This window comes from Neoarius graeffei, chromosome 17 (assembly GCF_027579695.1).
Source record: "Neoarius graeffei isolate fNeoGra1 chromosome 17, fNeoGra1.pri, whole genome shotgun sequence".
Lineage (NCBI taxonomy): Eukaryota > Metazoa > Chordata > Actinopteri > Siluriformes > Ariidae > Neoarius > Neoarius graeffei.
In genome coordinates this window covers 46,467,975-46,488,342 of record NC_083585.1, presented here as the reverse complement: position 1 = coordinate 46,488,342, position 20,368 = coordinate 46,467,975, and the positions used below count along the sequence as shown (strand labels likewise).

The following is a 20,368-nucleotide window of genomic DNA, read 5'->3' as shown; positions in this document are numbered from 1 at the left end:
AATTCGACATTTATTATTTACAGTTTTTTTTTTTTTTTTTAAATTAAATAATACCTTTTTTCACCTCTAAAAATAGTGTTTGTGCTAAAAGCTTTAGGTATGCTAAAATGATTCATATACGGTACATTTGATCTCACTTTATATTTTCTAACGTTTAAATTTCTATTAAGTTTGTTAGAGAAATATTGTATGCTATGTCTTTAGTTGGGCGGCACGGTGGTGTAGTGGTTAGCGCTGTCGCCTCACAATAAGAAGGTCCGGGTTCGAGCCCCGTGGCCGGCGAGGGCCTTTCTGTGTGGAGTTTGCATGTTCTCCCCGTGTCCGCATGGGTTTCCTCCGGGTGCTCCGGTTTCCCCCACAGTCCAAAGACATGCAGGTTAGGTTAACTGGTGACTCTAAATTGACCGTAGGTGTGAATGTGAGTGTGAATGGTTGTCTGTGTCTATGTGTCAGCCCTGTGATGACCTGGCGACTTGTCCAGGGTGTACCCCGCCTTTCGCCCGTAGTCAGCTGGGATAGGCTCCAGCTTGCCTGCGACCCTGTAGAACAGGATAAAGCGGCTACAGATAATGAGATGAGAAGAGATGTCTTTTTAGTTTTAAAGTTTATTTAAAGCATTTTTCAAGTAACAAAGCAGCACATAACCAGTCCTTTCTAATGGCAGTGTGCGATTGTGAGAAACTCCAACAACAGCAACATGTGACCAATTGAGGATTTCCTGATATATATATTTTTTAATCTATGCAAATTAGCAAAAGCGACAAGCCACAGTGATTGGCTCCATGATCTACAATGAGTCAACTCATGGTTGTTGGTTTGGCTCGAAGGTTAATGGGTGTGGTGGAATGTGTTAAAATAAATTATAGGTCCTAGGGTTCATTCTGTAAACAAGCAACATGTCTATTCATCTCATCTCATCTCATCATCTCTAGCCGCTTTATTCTGTTCTACAGGGTCGCAGGCAAGCTGGAGCCTATCCCAGCTGACTACGGGCGAAAGGCGGGGTACACCCTGGGCAAGTCGCCAGGTCATCACAGGGCTGACACATAGACACAGACAACCATTCACACTCACATTCACACCTACGGTCAATTTAGAGTCACCAGTTAACCTAACCTGCATGTCTTTGGACTGTGGGGGAAACCGGAGCACCCGGAGGAAACCTACGCGGACACGAGGAGAACATGCAAACTCCGCACAGAAAGGCCCTCGCCGGCCACGGGGCTCGAACCCAGGACCTTCTTGCTGTGAGGCGACAGCACTAACCACTACACCACCGTGCCGTCCTATGTCTATTCAGATCTGTTTAAAATAAAAACACAATATACAAAGAGTATCAGTCAAAAGTTTGTACACCCCTCCTCATTCATAGGTTTTTCTGTTTTGTGACTCGTTTCTACATTGTAGAGCGATACTGAAGACATCAAAACTATGAAATAACGTATGGAATTATGTGGTAAACAAAAAGGTGTTAAAAGAATGAAAATCAAAATCTGTTGCTTCATCTTTTAAATTCTTCAGCATAGCCGGTGTTTACCTTGATGCTGTTTTGCACACTATTGACGTTATCTTAACCAGCTTCATGAGGTCGTCAACCGGAATGCTTTTCAGTTAACAGCCGTGTCTTATCAAAAGTTAATTAGTGCAATTTCTTGTCGTCTTAATGCATTTGAGATCATACAGTAAATAATAAAAGTACAGTAAATAGCCCTATTCCACAGCTGTAGTAATCCATATTACTGTATGTCAAGAACCAAACGACTAAGTAAAGAGAAATGGCATCCATTATTACTTTCAGACATGAAGTGATAATTAATAAAAATAAAGAAAAAACATTGTATTAGGTGTGTTTAAACGTTTGACTGGTAGTGTGTGTGTGTGTGTATGCCAACACATTTGAATACACGTGCAACGATTTTTTGAGTGGAAATACACTATGGAAAGATGTACAACATAACATCTTTTGGAAAAGAGGAGGAAATGGCCTTGGATAGAAAGGATTACATGCTAAAAAAAAGAGGGCATGAGAGTATAAAGGGTGTGTGAGTAATGAGTGGCATGTTCTTCACACAAAGCTGCGATGTCAGCTCAGGACACTGAGACTTCAGTCTGTCTCAGGCTATATTTGTTTCTGGATGTGTATGTGCAGCAGATTTAAACAAAGTCTCTCTCTCGCTCGCTCGCTCCCCACCCAGTGCAACTGATGCCAATCAATCCCGTGGCAGAAGATGGGACACTCGGTAAAAACAGGAAGAGGCTAAACCCAGTGGTCCATACAGAAGCACCAGAGCTTGACCCAATCAGTGATGCTTACCGATACTGCAACCTGCCTAATCTCACAGAACACACCCGTGAGGGTAAGCTGTACACCCCCATCAAATAAACATATACAGCATATATGCCAAACTGCAACTCAGCCCATCACTGTGTGTTTAAACAGGATGATAAGCACACACACTTTGTTTATCATGCGTGTATGTTTTGTTGTGTGCAGGTCACAGTCCGGCGGACTACAAGCTGCTGTTTGTGCAGGTGATGATTCGTCATGGCGACCGTTACCCGCTCTACTCCATCCCTCAGACCAAGAGACCAGCCATTGACTGCACACTGTCACCTCACAGGTAAGCTCCTCATAGATACGATTCAATATCCGTGCTTTACATCAAAAGGGGAAAGTGTCAAAAATGGATGCTCTGCCCACACAATGAACTTTAGCTTTATTAGAAAGTTTTAGTTTTCGGTCAGTAGAAAGCCATTCCTGAAGAGAGAGGGGAAAAAAAACCTGCCTGGGCTATCATTCTTACACATAAGGCACATTACATTATAGGCATTTAGCAGATATTATTATTCAGAGCAACATACAGCATACCCAGAGAAGTCTGGGGTTAGGTGCCTTGCTCAAGGGCATTTAATAAATTCCTGCTTATCCAGGGAATCAAACCAGTGACTTTTTGGTTCCAAAGCTGCTTCTCTAACCATTAGGCCATGGTTCCCCCCACGTGGTTCTGTTTGAGATGGAAATGCATCCAGGTATAGTAGAAGGAAAGACCTGGATATGATTATTTTTTTTATTTTTAATTTTTTTAATTTATTCATTTATTTATTTTTTCTTTCAGCTAAAAACCATGCTTGAGTTATATAATTTTGTCAGTTCACATGGTATGTACGGTAAGTACAACCCTGATTCCAAAAAAGTTGGGACAAAGTACAAATTGTAAATAAAAACGGAATGCAATGATGTGGAAGTTTCAAAATTCCATATTTTATTCAGAATAGAACATAGATGACATATCAAATGTTTAAACTGAGAAAATGTATCATTTAAAGAGAAAAATTAGGTGATTTTAAATTTCATGACAACAACACATCTCAAAAAAGTTGGGACAAGGCCATGTTTCCCACTGTGAGACATCCCCTTTTCTCTTTACAACAGTCTGTAAACGTCTGGGGACTGAGGAGACAAGTTGCTCAAGTTTAGGGATAGGAATGTTAACCCATTCTTGTCTAATGTAGGATTCTAGTTGCTCAACTGTCTTAGGTCTTTTTTGTCGTATCTTCCGTTTTATGATGCGCCAAATGTTTTCTATGGGTGAAAGATCTGGACTGCAGGCTGGCCAGTTCAGTACCCGGACCCTTCTTCTACGCAGCCATGATGCTGTAATTGATGCAGTATGTGGTTTGGCATTGTCATGTTGGAAAATGCAAGGTCTTCCCTGAAAGAGACGTCATCTGGATGGGAGCATATGTTGCTCTAGAACCTGGATATACCTTTCAGCATTGATGGTGTCTTTCCAGATGTGTAAGCTGCCCATGCCACACACACTAATGCAACCCCATACCATCAGAGATGCAGGCTTCTGAACTGAGCGCTGATGATAACTTGGGCCGTCCTTCTCCTCTTTAGTCCGAATGACACGGCGTCCCTGATTTCCATAAAGAACTTCAAATTTTGATTCGTCTGACCACGGAACAGTTTTCCACTTTGCCACAGTCCATTTTAAATGAGCCTTGGCCCAGAGAAGATGTCTGCGCTTCTGGATCATGTTTAGATACGGCTTCTTCTTTGAACTATAGAGTTTTAGCTGGCAACGGCGGATGGCACGGTGAATTGTGTTCACAGATAATGTTCTCTGGAAATATTCCTGAGCCCATTTTGTGATTTCCAATACAGAAGCATGCCTGTATGTGATGCAGTGCCGTCTAAGGGCCCGAAGATCACGGGCACCCAGTATGGTTTTCCGGCCTTGACCCTTACGCACAGAGATTCTTCCAGATTCTCTGAATCTTTTGATGATATTATGCACTGTAGATGATGATCTGTCCAAACTCTTTGCAATTTTACACTGTCGAACTCCTTTCTGATATTGCTCCACTATTTGTCGGCGCAGAATTAGGGGGATTGGTGATCCTCTTCCCATCTTTACTTCTGAGAGCCGCTGCCACTCCAAGATGCTCTTTTTATACCCAGTCATGTTAATGACCTATTGCCAATTGACCTAATGAGTTGCAATTTGGTCCTGCAGCTGTTCCTTTTTTGTACCTTTAACTTTTCCAGCCTCTTATTGCCCCTGTCCCAACTTTTTTGAGATGTGTTGCTGTCATGAAATTTCAAATGAGCCAATATTTGGCATGAAATCTCAAAATGTCTCACTTTCGACATTTGATATGTTGTCTATGTTCTATTGTGAATACAGTATCAGTTTTTGAGATTTGTAAATTATTGCATTCCGTTTTTATTTACAATTTGTACTTTGTCCCAACTTTTTTGGAATTGGGGTTGTATACAAGTAGATGGAAGCTACAGGCATTTAGCAAACACTCTTATCCAGAGCGACGTACAACAAGTGCAAAAGTCAGGTACAAGAAGTGCTAAAGTTCTCGTGCCAACTGAACAAGTGACAGAATAAGACGGAGTGTAATATTCTGTTGAAGTACCAACACTCAGCAAACAGCCAACGAAAACAAGCTAACCTTACAAAAGCGGACTTTTCGTCTGCATTGCTCCCTGTCTTCCGCATCCTTCTCTACCACACCTGCCTCTTTCATGTCCTCTCTCACCACATCCATGTATCTCCTCGTTTTCGTTTGCCTATCAGCTCCATCCTCAACATTCTCCTTCCAACATGCTCTGCATCTCTTCTCAGGATGTGCCCATACCATCTCAGTCTCATCTCTCTTAGCTTAATTCCCAAGCTCTCCACATGTGCTGTCCCTCTGATGTGCTCATTCCTTATCCTGTCCAACCTCCCATCGCAAACCTTAACATCCTCAACCCCGCCACCTCCAACTCTGCCTCCTGCCTCTTCGTTAAGGGTACGGTCTCCAATCCATACATCACAGCTGGTCTCACTACTGTCTTATACATCTTACCTTTCACTTTTGCTGGGACTTTCCGATCACAAATGACTCCCGAAATCCTTCTCCAACTGCTCCACCCTGCCTGCACTCTCTTTCTCACCTCACTATCGCAGCCCCCATTGTCCTGCACAGTTGACCCCAGGTACTTGAATTCACCAACTTTCTTCACGTCTACTCCTTGCATCTTCACTACACTCTCATCCCCATTCTCACTGCTGCACATGTATTCTGTTTTGCTTCTACTCGCCTTCATTCCTCTTCATTCCAATGTATACCTCCATCTCTCCAAACCCAGCTCAACCTCCTTTCTACTTTCACCACATATCACAATATCATCCGCAAACATCATGTTCCATGGTGAGCTGGAAATGAGGAAAAATATGACTCCTACACAACATAACCATCACAATGAGTTATGCCTCAAATCTAGTTGTACCCAGCTATTATTATTATTTTTTATTAATAATAATAATAATAATAATAATAATAATAACATATGTTATCTCAGGTTGAAGATATCGCAAAGCTCTTAATTTTCACTCCTTTCTACACCTGCCCTCTGTTCTGTTTGTTTTCCTTGTGCTTCCACTTGACTGGTGAAGTGATGATCACTTAATGCCTAAGTGCTTTCAAGAAAAGCTGCCTCCTTGCAGCTGCTTCCTTTAGGGTTACGCTTAAAATGTTCAAACTGATCATTTTATAAAACATAGCTTTAGAAGCCTTCTCTTTTTGGTCTGTGTGACCTGTTTTAGTTTTGATTGTCGTGTGGGTGGGTGGTGAACTTGACACTTTAAAAACATTTTGGACAAATAAATGATAACCATATTGGCCTTTCTGTATTGTAAAAAATATAGTTGATCATCAGTAGATCCGTTTTTTATTGATTTTCCTGAGTAGTTTTTGTCCCTGATATTCAGCTTTCATATTCGACTCTTCTTTCTCATCTCGTCTCATTATCTCTAGCCACTTTATCCTGTTCTACAGGGTCGCAGGCAAGCTGGAGCCTATCCCAGCTGACTACGGGCGAAAGGCGGGGTACACCCTGGACAAGTCGCCAGGTCATCACAGGGCTGACACATAGACACAGACAACCATTCACACTCACATTCACACCTACGGTCAATTTAGAGTCACCAGTTAACCTAACCTGCATGTCTTTGGACTGTGGGGGGAAACCGGAGCACCCGGAGGAAACCCACGCGGACACGGGGAGAACATGCAAACTCCACACAGAAAGGCCCTCGCCGGCCACGGGGCTCGAACCCGGACCTTCTTGCTGTGAGGCGACAGCGCTAACCACTACACCACCGTGCCGCCTTCGACTCTTCTTTATTGCTAGAATGTTTTCACCATCACTGGAGCACTGTTAGACCAAATCACAAATACCTTTATGTTTACTATCCTGTATATAGGCCTGGATAGGATATAAAATATCTCTGCTATTAAAGACACTGTGTCGTGCACTGTACAGCCAATAAACCAGCAGGAGATTCAGCTACAGGAAACGTGGGACTCCAGTAAATACCTGTGAACTAAAATTAATGAAATTAGTACTTGTATGTATCAAGTAGTACATACAAGTTATCGATGCATTCTTTGCTCTTTAATAAAAACCTGAAAATTGATGTATAATTTAAAACATGCAAAGTAAAATATGCCATAAATGACATTAGATTAGATTAGATAAAACTTTATTGATCCGTTTGGGAGGGTTCCCTCAGGGAAATTAAGATTCCAGCAGCATCATTACAGATAAACAGAGAAAAGAAATAGAGAAAACTTCTAGATAAATGAAAATAAATTCAGTATTTACATATAAAAAGAATAAGATATGGGGAAGGGGGGGAAGGAGGGTGGTAAAGGGGGGGTGGCAGCAGGAGAGATATTGCACTTTATATTGCACATTATATTGCACATTGCCCGGTATTGCTTATTGTTAGGCTAGGCTACTGCTCCTTCCCATCCTCTGTCCTCCTGTTACTCCTCCTCCCCCCCAGAGAGGAGTTGTACAGTCTGATGGCGTGAGGGACAAAGGAGTTTTTAAGTCTGTTCGTCCTGCACTTGGGAAGGAGCATTCTGTCACTGAACAGGCTCCTCTGGTTGCTGATGACGGTGTGCAGAGGGTAAAGGCCAATTTATGCTGATCACCCAGTCCTCACAGATAGCGTCGCAGACAGTGTCTGCGTAGCGCCCCCACCTTCGCAGACGCTCTGCGTGCACCTCCCAAAAATTGTGACCACCGCAGAAGCCTCGCAGACAGTGTCGCAGGCAAGAGGGCTCTGATTGGTCCACTCTACATCCGCTGTACACGCACTTCCGCTTCCCTACTTTCCCGGTTTGGTTTGTTTTCACGACCGGCATTTTTAAAAACACGAGCGAAGATGGAGCAGCATGAAGAGCGGTTGATTGAGGAAGTACGTACATCTATACGACTCCAGTTCTAGTCATTATATAAAAAAAAAAAAGGTCTAGTCATTATAAGTAACCGGAGGATAAACACTCCACTAACCACACCCACCAACTACTCCTAGCGACTTCGCGCCCCCTTGTGTTGTGCCGGTGAATAACATCGCGCACGCCTATTATCCCCGCTCAACAATAAATTACAACTGTCTGCGAAAAGCTATCTGCGAAAGCCTTGTCGCAAGAGCATGCAGAGGCCTTAACTGGCATCGTCCATGATGTTCAATAGTTTGTCCATAGACCTCTTCTCTGCCACCGTCACCAGAGAGTCCAGCTTCATGCCGACCACAGAGCCGGCCCGTCTGATCAGTTTGTCCAGCCTGGATGTGTCCTTCTTGGATGTGCTGCCCCCCCCCCAGCACACCATGATATAAAGCAGGACACTGGCGACCACAGACTGATAGAACATCCACAGGAGTTTCCTGCAGATGTTAAAGGACCGCAGCCTCCTAAGGAAGTATAGCCTGCTCTGTCCCTTCCTGTATAAGTGTTTGGTGTTACAAGTCCAGTCCAGCTTGCTGTCTAGCCACAGCCCGAGGTACTTGTAGGAATCCACAGCCTCCACCTCGACTCCCTCAATCAGAACTGGTCGTGACCTTGGTCTGGACCTCCCAAAGTCAATGACCAGCTCCTTGGTCTTCGAGGTGTTGAGCTGCAGATGGTTCCTGTTGCACCACACAGCAAAGTCCCTCACCAGGCTCCTATACTCCTCCTCTCTGTCGTCACTGATGCACCCAATGATGGCTGTGTCATTGGCAAACTTCCGAATGTGACACAGCTCCGAGTTGTAGCAGAAGTCCGCGGTGTACAGGGTGAAGAGAAGAGGGGCCAGCACCATGCCCTGGGGTGCTCCGGTGCTGCTAATCACAGTGTCAGATGTGATGTCCTTCAGCCTGATGTACTGCGGCCTGTCAGTGAGGTAGCTGGAGATCCAGGTGACCAGGCAGGGGTCCACTCGCATCCTGTTCAGTTTGTCCTGAAGCAATAGGGGCTGGATGGTGTTGAAGGCACTCGAAAAGTCCAAGAAGAGGATCCTCACTGTGCCATTTCCCTTATCCAGATGCAAGTGGGCTTGGTGTAGCAGGTAGAGGATGGCATCTTCCACACCGACACCTGCCCGGTACGCAAACTGCAGACAGTCCTGGGCATGTTGTACCTGGGGTCTGAGGAGGCTGAGGAAGAGCCGCTCCAATGTTTTCATCAGATATGAAGTGAGTGCCACCGGTCAGAAGTCGTTCAGCTCGCTGAGCCGATTCTTTTTGGGAACTGGAACGATACATGATGTCTTACAGAGGGTGGGCGCACTCCCCAGCTGCAGGCTAAGGTTGAAGATGCGTTGGAGTGGTTCACCCAGTTCAACAGCACAGGTCTTCAGTAGATGGGGACACACCTTGTCCGGGCCTGCTGCTTTCCTGGGGTGAAGCTTCCTCAGTTGACCTCTGACCTGGTCTGCAGTAATGCAGGGATTAGTCTGTGTTGAGGTGGAGGAGTGGGCTGCTGTGATGACTGGGGGGAGGTGTGTTGAGGGAAGAAGGAGAGATGGCTGCAGTGAGGGAGAGGGTGGGGGGGACGTGGGCTGGTTGAACCGATTGAAAGTCATTCAACTCATTCACCCTCTCCACTGTCCCCTCAACGACTCTGGTCTTTGTATTGTGGCCTGTGATGGTTTTCACACCTTCCCAGACCTCCCTCATGCTGTTCTCCTTCAGCTTCTGCTCCACCTTTCTCCTGTAGCTGTCCTTAGCTTCCCTCACGCAGCGTTTTACCTCCTGCTGTGCTGCTTTCATTGCCTCCCTATCCCTGCTCCTGAAGGCGGCCTTCTTCCTGTTGAGGACAGCTTTGACTTCTTGTGTCACCCATGGCTTGTTATTAGGGTAACACCGTACAGTCTTAGCGGGGGAGACCACGTCTGCACAGAATAGGGCTGTGCCGATAGACGATGCCATCATCCATCGACGATGGTGGTCATCCATCACGATGGAGAGCCACCATCGTGATACCACGCCCCCTCCTGTCATAAACATGCATATACGGTATCATCTGGGCCTATTTAACCTAAAAAGTTAGTTTTTTGTTAGTTTCATTAGTTAGTTTTGTTTAATATATAAATATATTATATAACATATATAAATACATAATTATATAAATCATTATAAAGTAATATCCTATTACCACTTGTTCACGTAGGCTATGGTGCAGGGACGTGCTAGTGAACATAACGTGGTTACACAAATACAGTATGCTACTAATAATAAATTTCGACTTCATTTTTTAGCCTACACTATACTTTTAATGTAAAATTTGTCATGTTGTTCAAACAAATAGCCACTATTAACAGTCAGGAAATATTGCACCTTATCAAACGGCAGTGAAGCGCAGACTTCGGCAGAAGTCAAATAACTTTAATCTGGTAAATAGGCCTACTTTCAGACTCAAAATGGTCCACTCTAAGCCATAATGTCAAACCAAATGGAAGAATGAAGGTGATTCTGATAAATGTAAAGACAGTTAAAAAAAAAACAATATTAAATCATGATTTTAAAAGCTGGCGCAATAATTCAAACACTAATACATTGGAAAAATTAGCGCGTTCAAGTGCGCACTAAAGGCCGAAACGCATCTTCAATTGATATGGTTATAAACAGTGAGTAATAGCTTAAGTGTAGTTTCTTCTCATAGTTTGAATACTAGTCTTTCATTGTTGGAGCAGATTAATATCTTGCCGTGATCAGTGAGTGCTCGGGGAGGTTCATTTCCACCTGCGCTTTGCGCAGCTCATTTCTCCGAAGCCAGCTGTGCGCAAACGCAGTGTTGACTGCTCGGCAAACTCTAAACGCTCGGTCTGTACTGGCCCTCTGTTGCGCAAGCGAGTTGGTTATGGCCAGGTTCAAATTGTGCCCAAAACAACTTAACCACGGCATTTCAATTGCCTGATGGCTGCGACAATATTCGCCCCGTTGTTGCAGGCGATCTTTTTCTCCTCTATTTTCCATTCGGCAAGTGTCTCGCGCAATGCGTCTTCTAAATGGTCCGCTGAATGTGTCTCTGGCATGAAACTCGTCTGCAGGCATTTGGACTGCATTGCCCACTCTCGGTCCACATAATGTACGGTAGCTGACATATAGGGCATCATGTTGCAGCTGGACCACATATCCGTTGTCAAGGCCAAATATTCCACATCACCTAGCGCTTTTTTTTTCCTTTACGTGCCAAAGCCTCGGATGAGTATCTAATACTTTTAATAATAATAATAATAATAATAATATTATATTTAATAACGTGGTATTAAAATCCCCCCCCCCCCGCCCCGCCCACGATATCATCGTCCATCACGATGTTTGCACTGTAAACATCGTCGATGCCAATTAAGGGGACATCGCACAGCCCTAGCACAGAAGTTAAGGTAATCCGTCAGACAGTGTGTCAGCCCCTCTATGTCCCCACAGTGTGGGCTAAGCAGCACATCCCAATCCGTGATGTCATAACAGTCCCTGAGGGCATCTTCCATTTCAGGGGACCACCTCCTGATGGACATGCATTTCTTCAGAGCTGTTTTTACACATCAGACAACACAAAGGTAATTTAATCAGAAAGATGAAGTGTATATACACCGATCAGCCATAAAATGAAAACCACTGACAGGTGAAGTGAATAACATTGATTATTTTATTACAATGGCACCTGTCAAGGGGTGGGATATATCCGTCAGTAAAAGAACAGTCAGTTCTCGAAGTTGATGTGTTGGAAGCAGGAAAAACGGGCAGGCGTAAGGAGCTGAGTGACTTTGACAAGGGCCAAGTTGTGATGGCGAGATGACGGGGTCTGATCATCTCCAAAATGGCACATCTTGTGGGGTGTTCCCGGTATACAGTGATTAGTACCTACCAAAAGTGGTCCAAGGAAGAACAACTGGTGAACCGGCGACAGGGTCATGGGTGTCAAAGGCTCATTGATTCGCATGGGGCACGAAGGCTTGCCCATATGGTCCAGTCCCACAGAAGAGCTACTGTAGCACAAACTGCTGAAAAAGTTAAAAGTTAACCTTTCTGTTTTTGACAACATTAACTTTTTTTCACTGTACCTGTCAGCAGGGCTTTCACCAAAGCGTGGATACGTGGCGCTCCGCCACACTGTGTGGTGTTAGCGCTGCGCTGCCACTTGCACACCAAAAAAAAAAAAAAAAAAATCAATACCATAAATTGAACAATGCAGAGTACTTTCTGCACCTAAATATCTCCTATTCACCTCCTGAAAATGAGTAATAACTGTAGAAATAGGAAGATATTGTAATATATACGTCTAGATTATCTTGGTACTCAACCCAGAAGTGAAAGTCAAGGGTTTCGCTGCACGCACTGACTGCCATTCATAATTATACATAAAACCACCTTCTTGGTGCTGGTCAGTAGATGGCGCTGTTGCATGATTTGATCTCGATCTGTTCCTGGCATCCTGGAATTGGAAAATGAAAAGGCATGCTACAAAGTGTTTTCATTTCAAATCTAATTTTACCCTTTAAATTTTGCCCCTTGCAGATTTGACAAGGTAAAAAAACAGCACATTTAATAATGTTGAATTGTGCTTAAATCAGCCTGAGATGCCACCAGAACGCACCATTTGAAGTCTCTAATTTCAAATTTTTCCAGGAGAGCATGCCCCCAGATCCCCTAACAGGCTTCAGGGCCCTCAGGGCCAAGCCAGCTCTTATGGGCCGGGCTCCGCATCAATCAGTGCGTTTACATGCACATAGAGAAAATCGAATTTCTACCGTAGCGCGACTGAAATCAAAGTTCTAAATGGCATGGAAACACCTTAGCTCGGCTGAAATTGAACCGAACTGGATTTCTCGTAATCGAGCTACGCGACCTGGATTATGCGATTGTAGCCGAGCTACTTAGTGCATGTAAACCCTATCGAGCTACGTAGTCGAGCTACTTACTTCAGCACTGCCCCTTCCGGGAGTGACGAGACCACAAGCGGGAAACACAACAGCCTCGGTCGAAAAAAAAAAAAAAACAGCCTCGGTCGGCATGACACTTCACCTTAGCCGCCACTTTATTAGGAACACTTGTGTCTGGGCATGTACGCACCCATTTCCAATTAGTTGGTAAGTTATTAGCATGTTAGCAGGCTAACAGTTAATATGTTTACCATTACAGATCAACTTCAACTTAGTGGCCATTTTTTTTAGGAACACTTCTGTTCGTACATACAAACTACAAACACTCTTGTGAACACGGAACTGATAACTTTGTTTACACTCTTGAATAGCTCTTCTTCATGACGACAACCGGAAGTGTACCAACACGATGGGGCGTGTAGCGCCACCTGTGGCTCGGGTGCACAATGTACCTCACACAATAGCTCGATTTCCTTGTGTGCATGTAGGATTGGATTTCTCTGGCACCCCTGCTGGGACCCTTAGCTCGATTACCGACAGCAGCTCGATTTGGATGTGCATGTAAACGTACTGACTGGCACCGCTCTGATATTTTTTTCTGGGGAAAGCCCTGTCAGTGTTTTTAATTTTATGGCTGATCGGTGTCTATGTCAGGTGAATAATGTACAGAGCCTCTAAAGGGACGTATTAAAAAAGAAAGTGTCTGGTGCACATGTCATCTGTTAGTTGATTTATGGTATCTTCTGAAATATTTATGTCTCTCTCTGGACGGCCATCCTCCTGTCAGAAACCTTTCATCATATTTATGAAGTTCAGGCTTCTCAGGTTTTTTTTCTCATTCACACCAGAAACTTGTATATAAACAAACTTAAATATTTTTTCTATTTAATTAACACGTCCCGTTAGGGTCTCCGTAATGATGTGACTATGAAATTGTAGTTATTTGAATTTATATATTTTTTTTGCCTGTGAATATGTAAATATTACAAAATAATAAGTCAAATAAAATTAAAATATTAAATTCCATTGTACTTCTCTTATGTATGAAGATGCTGAAGTAATTTTAAGTAAGTCTGAGTGTTTCTCTTAGTTTCAGAACTGCAGAACTGGAATGAAAAGTGTGTGTGTGAGAGAGAGAGAGAGAGAGAGAGAGAGCGTGAGAGATATTAGAGTTTATCATCTGTAACTAATATTCTCTCGCCTCCCCCGCACTGCTTTGTTGCACACGTTCTCTTTGATATGAAAGTGTGTTTCCATGGTTTCAATCCCGTGTCCTGACCAATCACAGTTCTCAGAGGCCAGATGGACTATGAAGAGTTACTAAAAAAAAAAAAAATCCCATAATATACCCATGTTGGTGCAGATTTATTCTAATCTTCATCATCATAATTGTATTTACTCCTCACAATCATCTTTTTCAGTCTCTCTCTCTCTCTCTCTCTCTCTCTCTCTCTCTCTCTTTTTTTCAGCTTTTGCTCTCTCCATCTCTCATTAACTTTCTTTAAACACTCCCACACCCTTGAACTTTGTTCCAGCACTACTGCCTATTTAACCGGAAACAGGTTCTTGAACCGGTTCCATACAGGACTCTTTGAACCTTGGTGCCAACCATCAAACCGCTGATTCCTAGTTTCCTCCAGGTCTGAGGCAAGTATGCGTCATGAATGGAGGGCGTGGCACTTGGCACAATGGAAGTAAACAGCATTAAGAAGAAGAAGAAGCCTTTGTCACATGCACACTTCAAGCACAGTGAGATTCATCCTCTGTATTTAACCTATCTGAAGCAGTGAACACACGCACGCGCACACACACCCAGAGCAGTGGGCAGCCATACTACAGCGCCCGGGGAGCAGTCAGGGGTCAGGTACCTTGCTCAAGGGCACTTCAGCCCAAGGCTGCTCCATGTTAACCTAACTGCATGTCTTTGGACTGTGGGGGAGACCGGAGCACCCGGAGGAAACCCACGCAGACACGGGGAGAACATTCAAACTCCACACAGAAAGGCCCCCGCCGGCTGCTGAGCTCGAACCCAGGACCGTCTTGCTGTGAGGCGACAGTGCTAACCACTACACCACCGTGCCACAAGATGGCGGACTGCATTAATTGATTATCTGTGAGTTTTTGTTCTGTTACTGTAGATGTTTGTTTTTCATCCAAAAAACAAGCATAGATCAGTTGTTAATAATAAGACGTTGAAACTCTCCAAACTAATGACACGCCCGCTGATGATATCATGGTTTCAGATTCCGAACCATTTTATTTTTGGTCGAAATGCTCCGAATGGTTCAAAATTTGGTGCACAAACTAGAACCGAAGTCGTTCTCTTTTGGTGGAAAAGGAATATGGTTCTTGAGCTTACATCATTTAGAGTGTTGCTTTACTGCCCCCTAGTGGTGACGACAACCTATTACATCTAGTGTTTTCTCCTCATTCCCATTCTCACACTAGTTTTTCTACTTTTTTTTTTTTCAGAAAGCCCTCTCACCCTCTACTGGCCTCCTTCATTAGTCACATGGCACAGGGTGGGCGTGGTCACTGGGATGCATCACTGGGTTCACTGGCCCGAGTACCCAATCACAGCACCTGTGAGCTGGGAGAGCTCACACAGACAGGTAGCCAATCACAGCACAGCCTACACACACACACAGAGACTGGGTTACATCTCTAATAGCCTATGTCACTGATATCCACTGTGTAAATAATTTTTAATCGGTGATCTTATGGTCTGATGTAAGGCATGTCTATTTCACAGAAAGACGTGAGGTACAAATTTATCATTTGTGTACTCTCTCATCATTTTGTTTTCCTCTTCTCTGTCTCTATCTTCCTGTCTTTCTCCTCTGTGTGTCTATCTCTTCTCTCTATCTCAGGTGTGGTCCAGCATTTAAAAAACGGCGAGCTCCTACGCCAGGTTTACCTCAAGCATCACAAGCTGCTTCCTCCTGATTGGTCGTCGCAGCAACTGTGGGTGGAGACCACCGCTAAGAGCCGTACCCTGCAGAGCAGCTTGGCTCTGCTGTATGGTTTCCTGCCCAGTTTCGATTGGTCAAAAGTGATGGTGCGGCACCAGAGGAGCACTATGTTCTGTGGCTCGTGGTGTGACTGTCCAGCACGGAACCTCTTTCTGGATGAAGAGCAGCGGCGTCAATACCACCTTCGCATCTCTAATGCTGAACTCGAGCACACCTATGTCGACATGGCAAAGGCTTTGGGCGTGGCCACACGCACGATGCGGGCAGCCAATCCGATAGACGCGCTGCTGTGCCACCTTTGCCACAACCTTCCATTTCCTTGTGCCAGCCCAAATTCATTTCCTTCATTGGAAAATGGGGCGTGTCTAACCCTGCAGCACTTTGCTGTGATTCGCCAGCAGCAGAGAGACGACGAGCGGGAGCGGAAGAAGGCGGGGATTTATCGGCGTTTTGCCGTGCTTGCAGCTTATCCTTTCCTGAACCGGACAGCAGTACACATGGAAAGAGCTGCTCGCGACAACAGCGAGCCTGTCTTCGCACTAGCCTCTGCCCATGACATCACCATGGCACCAGTGCTAAGTGCCCTGGGCCTGGAAGGGGCAGGGTTTCCACGTTTCGCTGCTCGCTTGGTGTTTGAGCTGTGGAAGAGTCCAGATGCAAAGGTGAAGGGAACACGAGGAGGTGTAGCGAATGCTTACGTGCGTGTGCTCTATAACGGAGAGGACTTGACCTTTGAAACCGCCTTCTGCCGCGACCATGACCGCCACTCCACTCAGCCGCTGTGCCCTCTGGGTAATTTCTTGTCCTTTGTCAGAAGGGACATGTTCAGCATTGTGAACGCCACCAGCTATCATCAAGCCTGCCATCGAACCTATTAATAGGGAGACAGATGGATGCAAAGTAAGACGGATAGAAAGAACTGAATATATGTTTTCTGTATGTAGTAGTTTGATTGCGTTTCACTTTGAATAACACTGCCATTTAATGCCGTGCTAACCATGTTGCCTGGAACATTTCAAGTTGGTATCACAAGTTCATGTGCAGTGATGCAGTGTCTTGGGGATTCATCTGATTTGCACAATTGTGTTCCATGGAGTTATCTCTGCTGTACACAGTCTCGTATCTGTAGCCAAACAATCCTCAACAATTCCACTCAACAAAAAGTCTTGAGGCCTGTTCACACCAAACACGATTTTTGTTGTTGTTTACGTTTTAAAATTAACACATGCATGTCTCCAGTCTTAGAAAAATAGTTTCCATTTGATTTGTCCCTCTGAGGGAACCATTAAAGGTTCTAAGATCCGTACGACAGACGGCACTTTTCAGAAAAGATCTCAATCCATTAGTACATGGAGACTGACTTTGGCAATGGTTTGTCCAATGGTTTCACTCCCCCCCCCTTCTCTGATGCTGACTCGATTTTTTTTTTCTTTTTCTCAATGCCACAAAACTTCACCAACCAGGTTCTCTTGACATTCAAGGCCATGAAAATGACCGCAGAAAATTTGTCACTTTTTCTGTCAAAGCTTAGAGTGAAAGTGGCTCCACCAAGACAGAGCTAAAGCAAACAGTGTGTTTGTTTAATTAAAGCTCTGTTTAATTCAGTAGGAAATAATGAAATAAGAATCTGAAAATCGTGTTGTAGTGCTCGAGTTTGGTCTCAAGCCCACTTTTTGAAGGTCTTGGTCTCGTCTCGGAATCGACCGCGTTTTTACTCTGTCTTGTCTCAGTCTCAGACATAGAGGACTCAGGATTTAATTTCAAGACCACAGCTGTAGGGATTTCACTGAATTGCCTGTGTATTGTCTGATTTATTTGTTCACATCGTTACTGTGATTGGATGTAAAACTTCCTGCTTTAAATGCAACCAGTAACGTGACTCAGTGTTAATTTGAAATTTCCGTTACTGTTAATGGCAGTCAACCCTCCCTGCCCCCATTTGCACACACTGGTCTGGTCCTGGTCTTGACTCGGTCTTGCCCTGCCTTAAGCCTGGCGCACATGGGCGATTTTCCGTTGCTTGGTCGTGCAACTTTTTGACGCAAGCGAAAAGTTGCTTAGTGTGTGGATATTTCTGATGGTGATTTGTTGCTTGCGACAGATCGCAGGTATCAAACATACTTGATATTCTGCGACAAAAAAATAGCCAGTCGCTGACTTGTTGCAGAGATATCGCCACGTGTGCGTGTCTTTGTGAAACGAAGCGATCACCTTTGGAGATCGGCTAAGCCAATCTCCGCCCGCGAAGTAGTCTCCCTCCCCAAATCGCCCACTGGTCACAGATAACGTGCACACGTAGCTACCTGAGACGGGAAACTGGCGTCCAAAATTCGCAATACGCTTGCGACCAGAAGTCGCCCGTGTGCGCCGGGCTTTAGTTTTGGACTTGACTTGATCTCAACCTTTCGAAGTCTTGGTCTTGTCTGAAGACCTCAACGTCTTGATTAGTTTGTTCATTTGTTGTTTTGTCATGTTCGTTGATGGTTCAGCTCGGGAATTTGTATCTGAACAGTTTGTTTATGGTTGTAAACTTGCATATTTCACACTTTTGTGATGTTTAGTAATCTTGTGTTCATTGTGAATGGGTCTTTTACTTATCCTGTGGTCTACATCAGCATTTCTCAACCTTTTTTTCAGTCACGGCACCCTTCAGAAGTATGCAAATTCTCAAGGCACCCCCATATAAAATATACGCGTAAAATATATGCTGATCATACACTGACCCCGGCAGTGATGTTGTGACATGGGAAAGGGGGCCGTGAGACAAATTTTGATGACGCATGAGGTGGCGATGATCTGCATTAGTATAACTATTGTTTTTTGGAATTTTCATTTTATTTATTTCAATGTTAGAATATTCAATGTTAGAATACCCCTAACGAAGCCAGACCGTGGCACCCCGGTTGAGAAAGGCTGGTCTACATTCACATAAATGTCCATTGAGTGTGGACATGATCTAGACAGGAACTGTAGACTGTAATATACAGACAAGGAAAAATATAATTTCTCTACTTTTATTTCTTAATCTTTCATTATCGCCCTCGTCTGGTGAACATACCGTAATCATATGGTTTTGCGATTCTCAAAGAAGGAACTGTGTTTGAAGCCTGGGCAGCTTCATCCTGGATAAAAGCAATATTGTGCGTGCAGTAACATATCGCTGTATAGTATAATTTCTCACTGGCACATATCTATCAAAAACAGACAGGAGTGAATGAATCATTTACTGCCTGTTTAATTTACGCTCCAGATCAGGTTTGTTCTTTGAGCTCATTTGAATATAACGGTAACTTGCTCAAACCATGCTGTCATGGAAATCTGGATTGATCTTGAGGTCACTTCTGCTGCTGTTTTAATGTATTTAAATGATACTGACGCTCTTATTCTGTCTTAAAGCAGTGACCTGGACCATCCGTCAAACTTGTTTGCCAGTTTTGCACATTATTTCTTTTTGTTCCTCTTCGATGAATCCACCTATCTGTAGCTATTGAGGTATTTCACCTGACGTCACAGGGTCATGTGACGCCCCGGTGTCCGCCATTTTGAACGTCAAGCTAGCTAATGTCAACAACAGTAGCTGGTATGTTACTGTAGCAATGTTTACGTTCAGTCATTTGGATGACTGTTAAAACCTTTCAGTCTCAAGTTTTTCCTTTACTGGATTTACTAGTTTACTGAGCTAGCGCGCGCTAGCCTGCCGGCTGGCCGGTGCACACGCTAGCTCAGTACACTAGTAAATCCAGTAAAGGAAAAACTTGAGACTGAAAGGTTTTAACAGTCATCCAAATGACTGAACGTAAACATTGCTACAGTAACATACTAGCTATGATGTTGTTGACATTAGCTAGTGCTAACAGCTAGTTGCTAATACACTGCTACAACTACACCGACCCTAATGATACAGTTCTTCATCATTGCCTGGTAACAGCAAATTTATAACGGGCCATGTCTCAACAGACTAAGAAGTTATTTCAATGACATTTAATAACATTTTGTTTATCCTGAGGACCGAAAGTAAATGAAAATGTGAACAAACCTTAGCTGTAATAAGGGACGACCCGCTGATGTAGGCATGTTACCCAGCCTGACACACAATATCTGTAGGCATCCAAACTCTTCTACGCTTTCAGATCAATACCTGTGTATGGCGATGGGTTTTTAACGACATAGGTATACAGATCATGTGGGCCGAAGTCAGGTAAAGACGAGGGCTTCGTGTACTTCCGTACGTCAGTGAATAATCCTGGTGGAAGCAGGTAAACGTCGTTCTCTAAGCCTGGTAACCTCAATTTTTGCAAATACCTCTCCCTCTGCTCGCCCTGTAAATGCCCTACGTCGCTGGATAGTGAAGGTGTTTTCTGCATCTCGCTCCTTTTTGTTTTGTTTTTCGTTTGTCGCCTTCCTCGCATTCAAACTGATTCGAGCCGTGCCGTCCAAAATGGCAGCATCACATGACTTGGTCACGTGAGTGAAATACCTCAATAGCTGCCCAGAACAACTCAAAAAAAAAAAGTTATCTGAAAACTGAAAAATGTGTCTTAAATAAAACGTCAAACTGAGCAAAGCTTAAAGCTAGCACAGACATCAAGCAATAAATCACCCCAAACCTATATTTAAGGCGAGTCAGTATATTTTTCAGCGCTACACTCGATTTAACTGACTTCCGTAAAAATCA

The 20,368-nt window shown here is 44.0% G+C and overlaps 1 protein-coding gene across 3 annotated transcripts in view; it reads left to right on the top strand.

Moving 5' to 3' along the window:
• The window catches only part of pxylp1 (2-phosphoxylose phosphatase 1), a 43,841-nt gene extending 24,559 nt beyond the window's left edge, over window positions 1-19,282 (top strand). For all 3 annotated transcript variants that reach the window (XM_060897675.1, XM_060897676.1, XM_060897674.1), the window contains 4 exons: window positions 2,196-2,357; window positions 2,495-2,621; window positions 15,194-15,333; window positions 15,592-19,282. In XM_060897675.1, the coding sequence (XP_060753658.1) occupies window positions 2,196-2,357; window positions 2,495-2,621; window positions 15,194-15,333; window positions 15,592-16,571 (1,409 nt within the window). In that variant the 3' untranslated portion in view covers window positions 16,572-19,282. The remainder of the gene's footprint in view (window positions 1-2,195; window positions 2,358-2,494; window positions 2,622-15,193; window positions 15,334-15,591) is intronic.
• Window positions 19,283-20,368: the final 1,086 nt, after the last annotated feature.